This window comes from Gossypium hirsutum, chromosome D11, assembly GCF_007990345.1.
Source record: "Gossypium hirsutum isolate 1008001.06 chromosome D11, Gossypium_hirsutum_v2.1, whole genome shotgun sequence".
NCBI lineage: Eukaryota > Viridiplantae > Streptophyta > Magnoliopsida > Malvales > Malvaceae > Gossypium > Gossypium hirsutum.
In genome coordinates, this window is record NC_053447.1 from 67,590,211 (window position 1) to 67,606,450 (window position 16,240).

Consider the following 16,240-nt stretch of genomic DNA (forward strand, 5'->3'; position numbering starts at 1 on the left):
TTAATGCTTCTTCGATTGACCCATTATAAAATTGAAAAACTTTTGCATCCGTTTTGGTTGCGGCCTTTCTTCACCTGCTTCCTTGTAGATATTATGTTTTCGTTTTATGTGAGTAGTGCTACCTATTAATCCATCGCTGTGAGCAGAGTGTTGGTAGATGTGTTCAAAATTTGGAGAAGATTGAGTGGTATGGCACTGCAACTCTTTTATTTCTTCCAAATCTTTCTCATACACTATTCTAACACCACACTTCTTCACCTTGGCACTGCGTCCAAATGGATCTATGAAAGACACCTCAAGCTCATCCCATTTTTTATCTAAGCAATCTGTTGCCCATAAATTATTGGTTTCACAGTCACCATATTTATCCTCCATGGAAATTGGATATAGTTCATCACGCGACCAATAACGAAGAAAAAGGTGATCTTTCATTATGGGCTCGTTAGATCCTTTACCCATAAACCAGCAGCTCCGATTAATCTGTCTACAATTTCTACCTCGAAAAAAAGATCCATAACAGCTGGCGTGTTCAGAATTTCTGCAACAGATAAATGCACTACAATAGATAACCTCGTCATCCCTTGAAGCATCATTATTGATAAAAATGCAGCTAGAAGCAACTCCAATCCATTGAGTATCTTTCCGAAGGGGTATCTTAATTGAAGAGTCATTTTTTTGTTGGCTAAACCATTCTGGGATTTCACTTCCGGGCATAACAATGGTAAACATTTTTATTGAATTTGCAGATGCCTGCAAAATAAAACACAAGTCGTTTGGTAACTAAAACCATAAATTCTAAAGTATGAGATTTTGTAAGGGAGAATAAAGAGATTAATCGACCTTAAGATGTTTCTTCAGCAGTGTTAATGCATTGATATTCTCAGCCAATTTGAAGCAGTTAATGGCTCTAATGAAACCCCTATCCACTAAATTGCGCACTTTTGATGGACTAGCAACTACTTCAAGTGAAGAACAATCATCTATAAGCACATCTGCTATACTTGTTAGAAGCTCTGGCAACGATTTAAGCATCTTGCAATTTGATAATCGAAGGAAATTAAGCCTGCAAAGTTGAGTAAGAGCCAAAGGAATGGTGATGAAATTGTTACCCCTAAGATAAAGATAACGCAAAGAGGATAGACCATGAATATCTGCTTCACCAAGAATGCACATCTTGCAATTTGACAAGTCAAGAGACTCAAGCTTCGAGAGCCGAGTAAGAGATGCAGGTATGCTGATGAAATTGTTACCACTAAGATCAAGACGTATCAAAGACGATAGACCAGAAATATCATGTGGAATATCTCCTTCACAAAGATTACAGCCCCTTAGATTTAGCTTTCTTAATGAACTCAAACCTGACAACAAAGGCAACATCGGAGCTATGGGATTCGTCCTCCTTCCTTGGATTACCTTGAAAAGAAAAGGCAAATTTGGTCGTGACTTATATGATGGTCCCTTGCATCCACTGAAAGACAAAACTTTAAGATTTTTCAATTGAGAAATGAAGGATGATGGTTCTTTTATGGCTGTTTCACTCAAGTCAAGCTCTTCCAAAGATTCTGCTTGCTGCAAATTCTCTGGTAAATATTCAACTTTGAAACAACCAGAAAGATGAAGAGTTTTTAGATGTTCCATTTTCCCATCAATCTCTGGAAACCTTGCGAGATTTGAGCAACCTGAAAGAATTAATGTTTCAAGAGATTCCATTTCAATTTTGGTTGGAAGGCTCCTAAGACTTTTGCAGTCTCTTAAATTCAAAAGTTTAAGGCTCTTAAGCACTCCGATTGATGGATGGACATCTACTAATCTGGTACAACCTTCCATAATCAAAGCTTCAAGTTTTGGTGCTGTTGTGAAGTCAGGTGTCTTGATCAGGTTTTGGGACCCTTTGAGGTTGATCATTTTCAACTTAAACAAGGGCTGTTGAAGACAATATATAATAAATTAGGCCGAAGACATAATAATGCTAATTTTTGGTTTTGTTTTTTACCTTAATCAAAGTTTAATCATTTATATTAAAATAAACTAAAACACAAGGATAAGATGAGTTAGTTCTTACTCTATTCCCCTTCCATAGTTGTTCAATATGACTATATGGTAAAAGAAGTGCAACAAGATTATCTGGGTGGAAGTTTGAAGGCAAAAATTTTAAAGGGCATTCTGTCCGATTTAAAAGCCGTAGTTTATGAGAAAGATATTTGAGATGATCATCACAATTTGATACGCAAAACACTTTGAGCAATCTCAAATTTTTCATCTTCAAGAAGGTATCGGCGCTCAAATTGAACATCTTGCTCGATTCCCTAATAATCATGAGTAAAATAAAAATGAGCTTCAAAATATACAAAAATATTCTATATCTAAAAGCTATGCTGCATTGATATTTTTTTATGTACCCACATTCAGTTCTTATATATGTAATGCATATATAAATATGGTATTGCGATATAATTGAATATATTAGACAATACTTAATCTAACACTTATTTCACACTTTTAATTACCTAAGCCTAAAAAACCTAGAACTAATATTTTTATTTATGTTTAGTTCATTGATGTGTAATTCTATACATTACTAGCGAAATGATGGCATTATTTGGATTTACTTTTGAAAACTTTTAATGGTATGTTATGGCCTAGTTCATTGATATAAACTGTCATTACATCATATGTAAACCATTAATATTAACAAAGACAATGACATTAATTTTTTTATAATTTCTTTTGAAAGAGTAATGTGTTTCTTTATAAATTTCATAAATAAAAATTGAAAAATTAAACATTAAGAATGTGTTTAGTTAGGTGAAAAAGTGAAGGGATATGAGAATGAAGTATGCTTGGTAAAAAAAAAAGGTGAGAAGCAAAAAGAAAGAAAGAGATGATCATTTACGTGTATGTTTTCCTACCATTTATTGTCGATGATCATGCCTTCAATAATTTCGGTAGCCTAGAAGTAATCAAGAATAGACAATAAGAAAATAAAATAAATGCTCTAAATTGTACGATAAAACATTTGAAAATTTACACATATGTTCAACATTATCACAATATTTTGGTTGGAATATAATAAATAAAATATTTTCTAATGAAAGTAATTCAATAAAATTAAAGCTACTCAATGTCACTTAAGGATCGATATATAAACCAATTAGACTAAACTTTGGATTTACATCATATATTAATAAAAGAAATTTTTGTATGTAATTTTTGTTGAATGATTTACCGTGTTTTTTGTTAGGACATGATGGACATTGCTTTCCTTCCATAATCTACAACGTTTTCCGAGTTCATCAACACATTTTTCTTCCCATTTCTTGCAACAAGGCATGCATCCACAAATATTTGTTATCATCATCAACTTTTGATTAAATGCTAAAATTACATGTTTTATGTAATTAAATTGGTTAATTTATGAGAAGGCACCACTAATTTTGCTATATTTATTGAATTTTGTGCAGGAATGCAATTTGGGGCTAAATAGAAGAAAAAGGAAACAAATGGGCCAAATTAAAGAAAGTAGCAAAGAAGGAGGGCCAAAGTAAAATTTTTCCAATATTAATTAGCTGAAAATTTTGTTGACTTAGTGGGGGAGATTATTTTGGGATATTTTTTGTCATGGAATATTTTTTTTCCTTGAATTTCTAGACTAGTTGGCTCCTAAATTAGTAAATCCTCTAGTATAAATAGAGCATGTATTGTTCATCAATTCATGAATCAAAAAAATATTTAGCTTCTATCTTTCAATTCTCTCCTTTCTCACGTAGCTTTGTTTCTTTAGTTTCTTTGCCTTCAATTTATTCCTAGCAGCAACCAACTTTAGCCATTTGCAATTCCTTTCCTTTTTCCAAATTCCCTTTTCAACCACCCCACTTTAATATATTCCAACTCCCATACTCAATCACATCACCCACCTTTTCACCCATTTACCTTAATTAATTTATCAAATACCAACATGTCCCAAACCTTAGCCAACTAAACCCATTTTCAGCTTTAGGCCGAAATTAACCTCGTCAAAACCCGTGAGTTACGAACCCGAGCCCATTTAACTCCTAAAATTCCAGTACTTATTACTTCTCCGGATTAAGAGTATGATTTTGTCAGCTCATAAAGTCAGATCAACACTAAGTCAAAAAAGACGTCGTTTGATTTAGTGTGATTAGACGTACAGTTGGAATTCCAAAAGGAGCGTTTCTAATCGATTTTCTGTGAACACATTGGCGTGCCAAGTGGAGATAGCTGTTTGGTTCCGTCAAGGGAAGTAGTAACCGGATTTGAATGCCCCACGCAGTTGAGGGCACTGGTTCGAGCTAGGCTCTTCTAGAACGCAAAGCTACCGGAGTTCTAAATCACGAACGTTTCGTGGTTGTTCGATCGGTAAGAGTTAGTTATTGGACGTTCCATAACTAATTTACACAAGGAAGAGTTGGTGTCCGAGGCGTCCTTGGTAGCTATAACTAGCTTATTGGAAAAGAGGAGTTCATCCAATTTCGAGGATCGGTTCAAAGACGAGGAAAATTCGTGCCTAAAGCTGAGCTTATTCTAATTAAATTTTTCTTAATATTTATTTCACAGTTTTTATTATTCTGTTTTCAACTTTTACTTTTGACGTTATTTTTCTCTTAATTTCAGGTTTTCGAATTTTTATCCCCCCGAACGTCTTGGGCACGACAGCTGCCCCGACATAAATCTGGTCAAGAGAGCAACAATTTACAATAAACTAGTCTCTGAGGGATCGGCCCTACTCCATATACTGCATAATTTACAAACTAAGGCGTAGGTTTATATTGGTGGATTCGACACCCATCAACTTTTATGAGAGATTTCTTAATAAGAACATCGATTCCAATATCTGGAAAAAACCCACAACCATCCAATACTTTCATTACCAAATCTTTCTTCTCCCCATTGAAAAAGCATGCTATATCTAGAAATATATTCTTCTCCCTTTCTTCCAATCCATCAAAGCTAATTCGTAGTGTGTCAAGAATTTCTTTGTTAGAATCTTGTTTAAGTCTTTCGATTGCACTTCTCCATTGAATTATATCTCTACCGCACAAAAATGAACCCAAAACTTCAAGAGCTAAGGGGAGACCATCAGCATAATGTACAACTTGTTTAGAAAGCTCAATGAAATCATATTTCGGCGTTGTATCACTATCAAAAGCTTTCAAATTGAAAAGCCTAAGTGCATCATTGGGATTCAGTGTTGTAGGCTTATACACATCATCGATTCGATAAGATCGGAGCAAATGTTCATCTCATGTTGTTACAATGATCCTACTCCCTAAATTGAACCAATCACGCCTTCCAACCAAGCATTTCAAGTGTTGTATGTTATCGACATCATCAAGAACAACAAGAACCTTTTTACCAGACAATTTGTGGCTAATTATGGCATTCCCTTCATGAACATTGAAACAATTGAAGCATTCATCCGGAAAGATTTGAGAAAGAAGTTGTTTCTGTAAAGAAACAAGTCCATGTTTGTTTGAAACTTCTCGAATATCAGCAAGAAAGCATTTACCTTGAAAATGAGCTAACATTTGAGTGTAAGCAACCCTTGCAAGAGTTGTTTTACCGATGCCACCCATTCCGCAAATTCCTATAATGCGGACATCGTCTTCCCCAATGTTTATTTTCGAATACAACTCCTCCAAACGTAAGCTAATTCCAACCAACTCATCATGAACAACTGGATATGTCTGACATAATTTTGCTGATATCTTCTTAACAACGTCTCTAATAAACTCTGATTCGTGCCTACAACGAAATTAAAATCCGATATGCACTTTTTCATTTTTAGTTTAGTGAATCATGAAGTATAATATGGTTGGAAGCAAACAAAAAGTATGAATAAGACAGTAAGATATATTATAGCATCAAAATACACAACTTGCTTGAAATATGGGAATTCTAAATTAAACAGAAAATATTTTTTATTTGAATTATTGAATATATGTAAAATATATTAATTTATCAATTCAAACAAATATTATAATAGAAAATTTTTAAATAATAATTAAATAATTTTGAACATATTCAACATATTATATAGTTTTCCTTTATGTAGCTAATGCAATGTAATATTACTCAAAATAATAACTACTTAACATATAATTGTCAGCAACCTCTTGGCCTATTTACAAAAGCTTGATTTTGTAGGTACTAGAGTTTGGGTTCAATTCTAAACAACATCATTTTCCTCCCTCAAATATATATAAAAAAACTGAGCACAATAAACTGTAATAATAATTAAGTGATAATTTTAAGTTTAGTAATATAAAAAAAATAAATATATTTTTCAAACTCGTTGTTATATATATATATTACAAATTAAGTATTAAAATTGTGTTTTACGTGTCATAGCATTTCACCACCATTTGATCTTATCTTTTATCTTCCTTGTACGTTTCTTCGTGTTTGGTGAAGGCTTCTTCAGCTTTTTCATTATTTTCTTAAATCGGATGGATCCACATCGGGGGCTGGCCATAGATGAGCCTTAGATGTTCTTTCCGAAAAGGCTCCAAGAAGGCGAGAGTTGTTGTTAATATTTATTAGGTTTTTCTTGGTTAAAATGTGCCAGAAGTCCCTGCATTTTTTATAAAATTAAAATTTAATTCCTATACCATATTAGAGAATAGGAGTTGTTAGTTAGTTAGTGAGTCTAGTAAGGTTGTTGCTAAATTTAGAGTAGTCACTAAAGTCTACAAATACTGTAAATTAAGAATTAAAGAGATAAGCAAATTTGAATAAACAAACAAGAAGTTTATTCTATTATTTTCTTCATTTCACTCTTTGTTTGGAAGGATATTTCTTCCTTTTATATACTTCTTTCATGGTATCATTTGCCAATTGATTCTGGACATTGCTTCTCATGGCTTCTGCTGATTCCGCATCTGGTGAACCTAGCTCTGGTGTGTTTACTGTCGATCGAGTCACAACCGTCCTTCCTCGACATGAAGTGGTCAAACTCGATGAAGGTACTTACCTTCAATGGCGTAAACAGGTCAAACTGATTGTTAATGGCTATGGACTCACAGGTTTCTTAGATGGCACTGTTGCTCCGCCATCACGATTCGTTATTCTACCCGATGGTTCTCGTGCTCCAAATCTGGCGGCTCAGGTGTTTACGCAGCAAGATCAGCTACTAATGTCCTGGCTTTTGTCTACTGTAACTTCCTCTCATCAATCCTCCTTTGATGATGCTTGCACGGCGTGCGACATATGGAGTATGGCCGTTAATCTTTTTGCAGCTGATACGGGCACCAAGCAGTAGAGGATTCGGCATGAGCTTCACTCGTTGAAGAAAGGTAATCTTTCTATTAAGGCGTATGTTGCTAGGATTAAAGATTTGTGTGCTATGTTAGATGCTTTTGGCTCTCGTATCTCCGATGAAGAGAAGATCGAAGTGGTGCTGGCGGGTTTGTCGCCGGACTTTGAGGCGGTTATCTCTTCTGCTCGGTTATCGTCTGGAGTTTTGCCGTTACAACGTTTGGTGGATGCGTTGGTCGATTGTGAGAGTCGTCTAGATCGAGTGTTGTTGGATGTAAGTTTGAACGCGAATCTTGTTGAGGATGCACCGTCAGTTGAAGGAGTTAGTCGTGGAGGCCGTGCGTTTGCTCGTGGCCGTGGTAAAACTTTCCAATCTCGCATTCAATGTCAGATCTGCAGTCGATTCGGTCATGTGGCTCAGAAGTGCTACTATCGTTATCATAGAGACTCGAGTGACTCTTCCGTGGTGCCGTCGGTCTCTCATCAAGGGGCTCAGTCGGGTGTTGAGAGGGCTAATTTTGGATTGTGTGCGCAAGAAGAAGAACAGTGTGTGGCCCCTTATCACAAAAGTCAGAGAAAAATTTATGGTCAAAATTGAAATGGTGGTCAAAATTAGAGTAATGGCATGCAAAGTCAAAATCGAAATGGTGGTCAAAATTGGAGTGCTGGTATGCAAAGTAAGAAATTGGCACGTGGGCCACAGGTGTCATATACAAACGAATATGGCCGACAATATGGAAATACCTTTCAACCCAATTTACGTCAGTTTGGTAATGATGATGGGCCTGGTTTTAATGGCAATGGTTTTAATCGAAATGGGCCACTGGACTTTGTTGATGGAAATGGAAGACGTGTGTTGCACGGGCCGAATGTGGTAAATTCCTCACATGGGTCGAATGTTGAACCAAATGCAAATGGGGCTCCGTCTTCTAATTTTGTTCAAGTTGATCAGAGTGATCCTGGTTCGCCTGAACCGATTGGTTTCGATCAGGTTCTGCGATTTACCAAACTGCGTGCTCGAGTTTATATTGGGTTCGAACCCTGTATCGGGCTTCCCAGGCTAGGGGACTTACACGCATCTGATTATTCTGATTCTTCAGTGTCCGGCTCTCATGTCAACACTGCTCAACTTGGATTTGGTACTGGTAATGATGATCCGTACATTCCAATGCGTGGTGGCACCACATCTTGGTATCCTGACTCGGGAGTGAGTCATCATGTCTTTCGCGATGTGTCGGCTTTACATGATGTCACGCCATATTCAGGTAAGTCATCTCTTTTAATGGGTGATGGCACTCTTGCGGTAATTTCATCAATTGGTACTACTATTTTACCTACTCAATATAAATCGTTACGGTTATCAAATGTTTTATGTGTGCAAGTATACGGAAAGACCTCATATCTGTCTCACAGTTTTCTCGTGATAATGGTGTGTTTTTTGAGTTTCACCCTACCTATTGTGTTATTAAGGATACGGTGACTCGGGAGATATTGCTGACGGGCCGCATTCATGATGGTCTATATCAGTTTTTTGTTCCAGTGGTTTCTACTTCGCCTACGACTGATCCATTTGTTGCTCATTCTCAAGTTCCACATACAGTTTCGGCTACTTCTGTGTTTGCTTTATGGCATAATCGTTTAGGCCACCCGTCGACTTTTGTGGTAAAAAATATTCTAAATAAATGTAATGTTGTTTCAAATAAAACTAGTTTGGATGGTATATGTATTGCATGTCAAAAAGGCAGGTCACATAAGTTGCCTTTCTCTCCTTCGACTACTAGCTATCGTCCTTTTGAGTTGGTTGTGTCTGATGTTTGGGGTCCTGCACTTGTTGCTTGTGGTGATAAGAGATATTATGTTTCGTTTATTGATATGTGTACTAGGTTTACTTGGGTTTATCTTTTACGTCAAAAAGCTTAAGCACTAGAATACTTTACTCAGTTTCAACAATTGATTAAGACACAGTTTGGCAAGTCTATTAAGCAGTTCCAGAGCGATTGGGGAGGCGAATATCGTGGTTTTACGTCTGTCTTAGAATCTCAAGGGATCATACATCGACTGACCTGTCCGTATACTTCAGAACAAAATAGAGTAGCTGAGCATAAACATCGTCACATTGTTGAAATGGGTATTACATTGTTGGCTCATGCAAATTTGCCTATGGAATACTGGGGGTATGCATTTTGTTGCGCGGTTCATCTTATAAATCGACTTCGTACTATTGTACTTCAGGATAGTTCTCCGTTTAAGGCACTATATGGAAGTGATCCGACCTATGATCATCTTCGAATGTTTGGCTGCTATTGTTATCCTTACTTACGTCCGTTTATAGGTCATAAGTTGGAATTTCGGTCTCAACCGTCTACATTTTTAGGCTACAGTCCTCGTCACAAGGGTTATCAATGTCTTTTACCAGATGGTAAGGTTATAGTTTCAAGGCATGTGGTCTTTGATGAGCAGAGGTTTCTGTTTGCTGAGACTAGTCCAGACAAGTCTGTATCGACGACCAGTCAGACTAGTTCGACGGTTGTTCCTCTCGTGTGGCCATCTTATTCCTCAAATCTTGAGCCTTGCATCGTCTTTACAAGGGTTGCAGTCCCATACCACTGGTCCTGTCTTAGATGTTAATTTGGAGCAGCCCCAGTCTCATGATTCTTCAACTGATGTTGGGACTGGGTCGGGTAATCTTCCAGCTTCTGATTCTTCAACTAATGATGGGACTGAGTTGAGTGATCTTCCAGCAGTACATGGCTCGGGATCATCAAGTGATACCAATGCTCACTCTCATTCTACTATGAGAATATCTGTAGGTGTTTCATCGGCATCTGAAAATCAGATTACTAGGACACCTGTGGGCAATACTCATCCAATGGTTACTCGAGCTAAAGCGGAGGTTTACAAGCCTAAGGTTTTAAATGTTGAAGCTATTGAACCGACTACAATTGAAGAAGCTTTGGCCACTGTTGAGTGGCGTGCTGCTGCGCAAGATGAGTATGATGCTCTTATGCGTAATTCTACATGGGAGCTAGCTCCTGCTCCGTCTAATCGTAAGGTTATTGGGTGCAAATGGTTGTTCCGAATCAAGAAGAATTCTGATGGTACTATTGCTCGACTTAAGGCTCGATTAGTTACAAAAGGCTGCTCTCAAGTTCTGGGTTGTGATTTTAAGGAAACGTTTAGTCCAGTGGTCAAACCGGCCACTATCAGAGTTATTTTGTCCATTGCTGTGTCTAGGGGGTGGTCGCTTCGGCAAGTGGATGTGAATAATGCATTTCTAAATGGCGATATTGACACTGAAGTTTTTATGCATCAACCTCCCGGTTATGTTCAATATGGCTCAGAGGCAGACCTTTGGTGTGCCGTCTGAAGAAAGCATTGTATGGTCTTCGTCAGGCTCCTCGTGCTTGGTTTGAGAAGCTAAAAGGATTTCTCGTCTCTGTGGGGTTTGTAGTTTCAAAGTTTGATGCTTCCTTATTTGTTCGAGTTGTATCAGCTTTGACACTATATGTGCTTGTGTACGTTGATGATATTATTATTACTGGTGATGTGCCTTCTATTATAGAGTGGTTTGTTAAATTGTTGAATAGTGAATTCTCACTTAAGGATATGGGTGATATTCATTATTTTCTTGGGATAGAGGTTACTTGGTCTTCGTCAGGATGCCTTCATCTTTGCCAGAAGAAGTATATACGTGATATTCTTATACGTTGTTCGATGGAAAATGCGAAGAGTGTTCCTACACCGATGGTTAGTTCCTCTATTATGACTAGAGATCGTGGTGAGCGGTTAGAGGATCCGACTGAGTACAGGAGTCTTGCAGGAGCGTTACAGTATGTTACTCTTACGCGGCCTGATGTTGCCTATGCTGTAAATCGAATATGTCAATTTATGCATTGTCCTACTTCCATTCATATGACCGCTCTGAAGCGTATTTTGAGATATTTAGGTGGAACGGTTGATTTTGGAATTGTGTTTCGTCCGTCCACTAGTTTTTCCTGAGTTGGATATGCTGATGCAAACTGGGGATTAGATTTTGATGACCGGAGATCCACTACTGGATACTGTGTTTATTTCGGACATACACCTGTGTCATGGTGTATGAAGAAACAACAGGTTGTTGCTCGGTCTGCTGCTGAGGCAGAATACTGAAGTCTTGCTGCAGTTACTAGTGAGGTTACGTTGCTTTTATCGTTACTTCAAGAATTACATGTTCAGTTTAATAGTATTCCCAATATTTGGTGTGCCAGTTCTGGGGCAGTTGCGGTTGCTGCTAATCCTGTTCTTTATTCAAAGTTTAAGTATGTTGAGTTAGATTTATTTTTTGTTGGTGAGAAGGTTGCTGATGGTATTGTTGCTGTTGGTGAGGTTTCAGCATGTGATCAGGTTGCTGATGTTCTCACTAAGCCACTTTCGCTATCGAGTTTTACTCGTTTTCGGAGTTTTCTACGAGTCTTGTCTGTGGAGAAGATGGATGAATATTAGAGAATAGGAGTTGTTAGTTAGTTAGTGAGTCTGGTACGGTTGTTGCTAAATTCAGAGTAGTCACTAAAGTCTATAAATACTGTACATTAAGAATTAAAGAGATAAGCAAATTTGAATAAACAAACAAGAAGTTTATTCTATTATTTTCTTCATTTCACTCTCTGTTTGGATAGATATTTCTTCCTTTTATCTACTTCTTTCATACCATTAATCACTAAATTATGGATAAATTTTTGCAGGTATCTTCACCTCTAAAACTAAAAAAAAACATAATATTTCTTTCTAGACATGGATGAGGAATTCGAAAGTGACGATGACATGACGATTTATGAGATGAAAAATATATATGGATATAGTGTTCAAAATCAGAAAATAGATGGCTCAATACCTCAGAAACAAAGTAGAAACAATAAGTATATGAACATGAGGAAGGAGAAAAACAGATGAAATTTACAGGAAACAACGAAGGACTTGTCTAGGAAATTTGTGTATACGTTTCCCACCTTTTACTTTTCCAAATGAATCTATCTTCATTATAATACCTATGAAAGGGAGTCGGTAACAATTAATTAAGAGTTTTTTTTTTCATTTTCTTAAATCTTAAAATCAATGTTGAGACATTAATCAAGACTAAACTTGTCTCCTTTAATGATATAAGTATCACCTAATCTACAATCCTACATGAAGGAGAAAAACAGATCAAATTTCAAGGGAACAACAAAGATTTTTGTCAGCAATTTCTCTATACATTTCCATTTTTTCTTCCAAATGAAAGCACGTAGGTGTGGAAATTGGGGGATGATAGATGAGTGATAGATGTTGTCTCCAGGAAGAATTCAAGAAAGAGTCGACAAAATTGAGCCTACAATAATTATAAGTGTTGGACCGTTTGTGTTTTACATTATCATATTTACTTCATAATTATAAAGTATTAACTAATTGTGTTTTACATGCTTAACTAGTTTCTTAAATATGTAACATACATCTAATTATTTTTATTTTATTAATTAGTGTATTTAATTATTATTTAAAGATATATGATTATTTATTTAAAAACGTTTATTATTTTATGTAATGTAAAATAATTAAAATATTTTATTAGACTTAACACATAATTTAGTACTTGAATTTGACACATTTTCTAATGTGATACTTATGCTATTTTTTGGTCCAATCAGGTATCTGTATTTAACAAAAGTTATATTTTTTGACACCCAAAACTAATGATGTTAAGTGTTTAATTCGAGTTTTAGGGTTGGTTTGATGAAAATTAATTGCTAATTATGTATTTTCATCGAACCAATTCTAAAACTTGAATTAAATCACTTCCATTGGACTGTATTTGATAAATTAAATGCAAAATTAAACAAATCCATAATTAACACTAAATTTATCCTGTTAACAAAATCATGAAAAATTCAAAGTTAATAATATTAACAATTAACTTTCATCAAATCAATTCCCAGGCCCAAACTAAACACTAAAAGGTTAACATCGTTTGTAATGACCCAAAATTCACAAGCATTGGAAAAATACATTATCGGGCCTCCGTCTTAGTAAACTGAGTCATAAATAATTTTTAGAAGTAATTATGAGTTTAGTTGAGTGCTTAATTAGGTATTAATTAGGTGAATTTAGTCTAATTAAGAATAATTAGGAAAAAAGAACTAAATAGAGTAAAGGGTAAAAGTTTAATTATAGATCAAAAGAAAGTATAAAGGATCAAATTGGCAATTAAGCCAATTCATAAGAATGAGGCGGCGTAAGCTGAGTAAGTTTGAAGATTTTTATGTGATATTTTCTATTAAAATTTCATTATAAATTATATTAATTGTTATTATTATTATTATTATAATATTATAAAATAAGTTAAAGAAAGACAAATGTATGGTAGTGATTTAATACAAATGTATTGATAAAAGTATATACATTTTAATAATTATATTAAATTATTAGATAGATATTTATTAGATAAATAATTAAATTATAAGATTTTTTTGTGTGATAAATAAAATAAATGATAAATGTTAGGATCGTCCCGATTAAGCAACGAACAAGTAGAAATAGTAGAAGAAATTGAGAAGATGAACACACAAATTTAACGTGCAAAAACCCCTCAAAAGAGGATAAAAAAACCACGGGCAAAGATAATTTTACTATAATGGCAAAAGAATGAAGAGTACAAAAGATGGAGATAAAAACTAAACCCCGAAAACCCGAAAAACAAAGAACCCTCAAACGTAAACACAAAATTCTCTGAATGTGTTATGAGTTCTAATCTAATGGGTGTCTCTTTTAATTCTAAGATTGTAAAGGAGCCTATTTATAGGCTAAATTAGTAAGTCAAATAAACTATACTAATAAATGCTAAATATATTATACTAATAAATACTAAATCTTCTAGAAAGAAAATATATTTTTGTTTAACTTGACTTGCAAGCAATCTCTTAGAATTTGGGTCACACAATTCTAACAATCTCCACCTTGACACAAATTCTTTCAATGCCATCTTTGCCAAAACCCGCCACGGGCCTATCTTGAACTATGCAGGGAATTAACTGAGTCGAATCTATGCTTAGAAGCTGGAAGACTTCTAGCCTTTGACTTGTGCACTGCAAAATCAAAACTAACCCGGGTTTGATTTTCACGAATACAGTGCCCTAACTTTTCAAAACCTGCATCCAAAAGAGAACCTCTCTTCAACGAAACGGTCATACCTTTTTCCCTCCTATGACCAAGTTGCCTCCGCTTCAAATGAGTTGACTTTGACTCCGTAACGGACGAGGGACGTCCGATTTCACTGGTCACTGTAGAACCTTCTAGAATATAAAGACTGGCGGTTCTTTTACCTTTTAACAAAACAACGAGATACTTTAATGTCGCTCGACTCGATGTTGATTCTGCATCCTTTCAAGTCTGAAATACTCAAGGAGATGAGATTCTTTCGTAAATCAGGTACATACCTGACATCTGAGAGTGTCCTAATCGTCCCATCGTGTATCCTAATTTTAACAGTACCGATACCGATTATTTTACTAGATGAATCGTTTCCCATGTGCACAACTCCACCTTCAACTGAACTGTATGTGGAGAACCATTCTCTATTGGGACACATGTGGAAAGAACATCCTGAATCTAGGATCCACTCAGACGTAAGCTTGGAGTTATCGCTCGTTAACACTAACAAGAAATCATCACCGCCTTCATCGACCAAATTAGCACCAGCTACATCTTCCTCGTTACTCTCAGCAGCTCTTTTATTTCGCAGTTTATAACAATCTGCTTTGACGTGACCTAACTTTTTGCAATAGCGACACCTTTTGTCTCGTTTCTTTGATGCTACCAAAACGGAAGCTTGTCTATCTACTTTGCTATTCAAATCAAACTCATTGTCGAGTTTGTCTCTACTCAACAAATGACCCTTCACATCTTCGAACGAGAGTTTGTCTCTGCCATAAATCAAGGTCTCCCTGAAAGACTTATATGAAGAGGGTAAAGAGCACAATAATAGCATAGCTTGATCTTCATCGTCAATATGAACCTCAACGTTCTTTAAATCATTTAAAAGAGTAATGAATTGACTGATGTGATCTTTAAGAAGCTCACATTCGTTCATGCGAACCGTAAATAGACGTTGTTTCAACACTAAACGGTTAACCAAAGACTTAGCCGCATAAAGAGTTTCTAACCTTTTCCACAAGGCGAATGAGGTCTTCTCCATCAATACCTCCTGCAATACTGTATTCGCGAGGCACAACTAGATTGCAGACAAGGCCTTTTCATCAAGCTCTTCCCATTCTGTTTGATTTAGATTCTCAGGCTTTTTCCCTGTAACTACCTTTTTCAAGCCATTTTGAACTAGAATTGCCATCATCCGAACTTGCCACAGATTGAAATTTGTCTCACCATCGAACTTCTCAATTTCAAACCTTGTTGCTGCCATCTCTGACCGGGCTGATCTATGAAAGTTAAACTAGCTCTGATACCACTTGTTAGGATCGTCCCGATTAAGCAACGAACAAGTAGAAATAGTAGAAGAAATTGAGAAGATGAACACACAAATTTAACGTGCAAAAACCCCTCAAAAGAGGATAAAAAAACCACGGGCAAAGATAATTTTACTATAATGGCAAAAGAATGAAGAGTACAAAAGATGGAGATAAAAACTAAACCCCGAAAACCCGAAAAACAAAGAACCCTCAAATGTAAACACAAAATTCTCTGAATGTGTTATGAGTTCTAATCTAATGGGTGTCTCTTTTAATTCTAAGATTGTAAAGGAGCCTATTTATAGGCTAAATTAGTAAGTCAAATAAACTATACTAATAAATGCTAAATATATTATACTAATAAATACTAAATCTTCTAGAAAGAAAATATATTTTTGTTTAACTTGACTTGCAAGCAATCTCTTAGAATTTGGGTCACACAATTCTAACAACAAATGTATGGTATAGATGATATTGTACATTTATAAATAAAA

The 16,240-nt window shown here is 35.7% G+C and overlaps 2 protein-coding genes across 2 annotated transcripts; both read right to left on the reverse strand.

Moving 5' to 3' along the window:
* On the reverse strand, positions 1-1,710 carry LOC121223271 (disease resistance-like protein DSC1). Its single transcript, XM_041104416.1, has 2 exons — positions 841-1,710; positions 1-750 (listed from the first exon to the last, which is right to left on the reverse strand). Exons 1-2 carry the CDS (start codon positions 1,708-1,710, stop codon positions 1-3), a joined length of 1,620 nt encoding a protein of 539 aa, XP_040960350.1.
* A 3,059-nt stretch (positions 1,711-4,769) lies between these two features.
* Positions 4,770-5,594, reverse strand: LOC121223272 (TMV resistance protein N-like). The gene is made up of 2 exons (XM_041104417.1): positions 5,299-5,594; positions 4,770-5,184 (listed from the first exon to the last, which is right to left on the reverse strand). The coding sequence occupies exons 1-2, from the start codon at positions 5,592-5,594 to the stop codon at positions 4,770-4,772; spliced, it is 711 nt and encodes a 236-aa protein (XP_040960351.1).
* Positions 5,595-16,240: the final 10,646 nt, after the last annotated feature.

Bases quoted from the DNA above. Each gene is read 5' to 3' on its own strand.
- LOC121223272 (XM_041104417.1), bottom strand. From the start codon at position 5,594: ATGGGTGGCATCGGTAAAACAACTCTTGCAAGGGTTGCTTACACTCAA. The intron at 5,185-5,298 runs GTTCAATTTAGG...TGATGCACTTAG, and splicing joins TTGGTTGGAAGGCGTGATTG to GCTTTTCAATTTGAAAGCTT.
- LOC121223271 (XM_041104416.1), bottom strand. From the start codon at position 1,710: ATGGAATCTCTTGAAACATTAATTCTTTCAGGTTGCTCAAATCTCGCA. The intron at 751-840 runs GTCGATTAATCT...TTTATTTTGCAG, and splicing joins TGCTGAAGAAACATCTTAAG to GCATCTGCAAATTCAATAAA.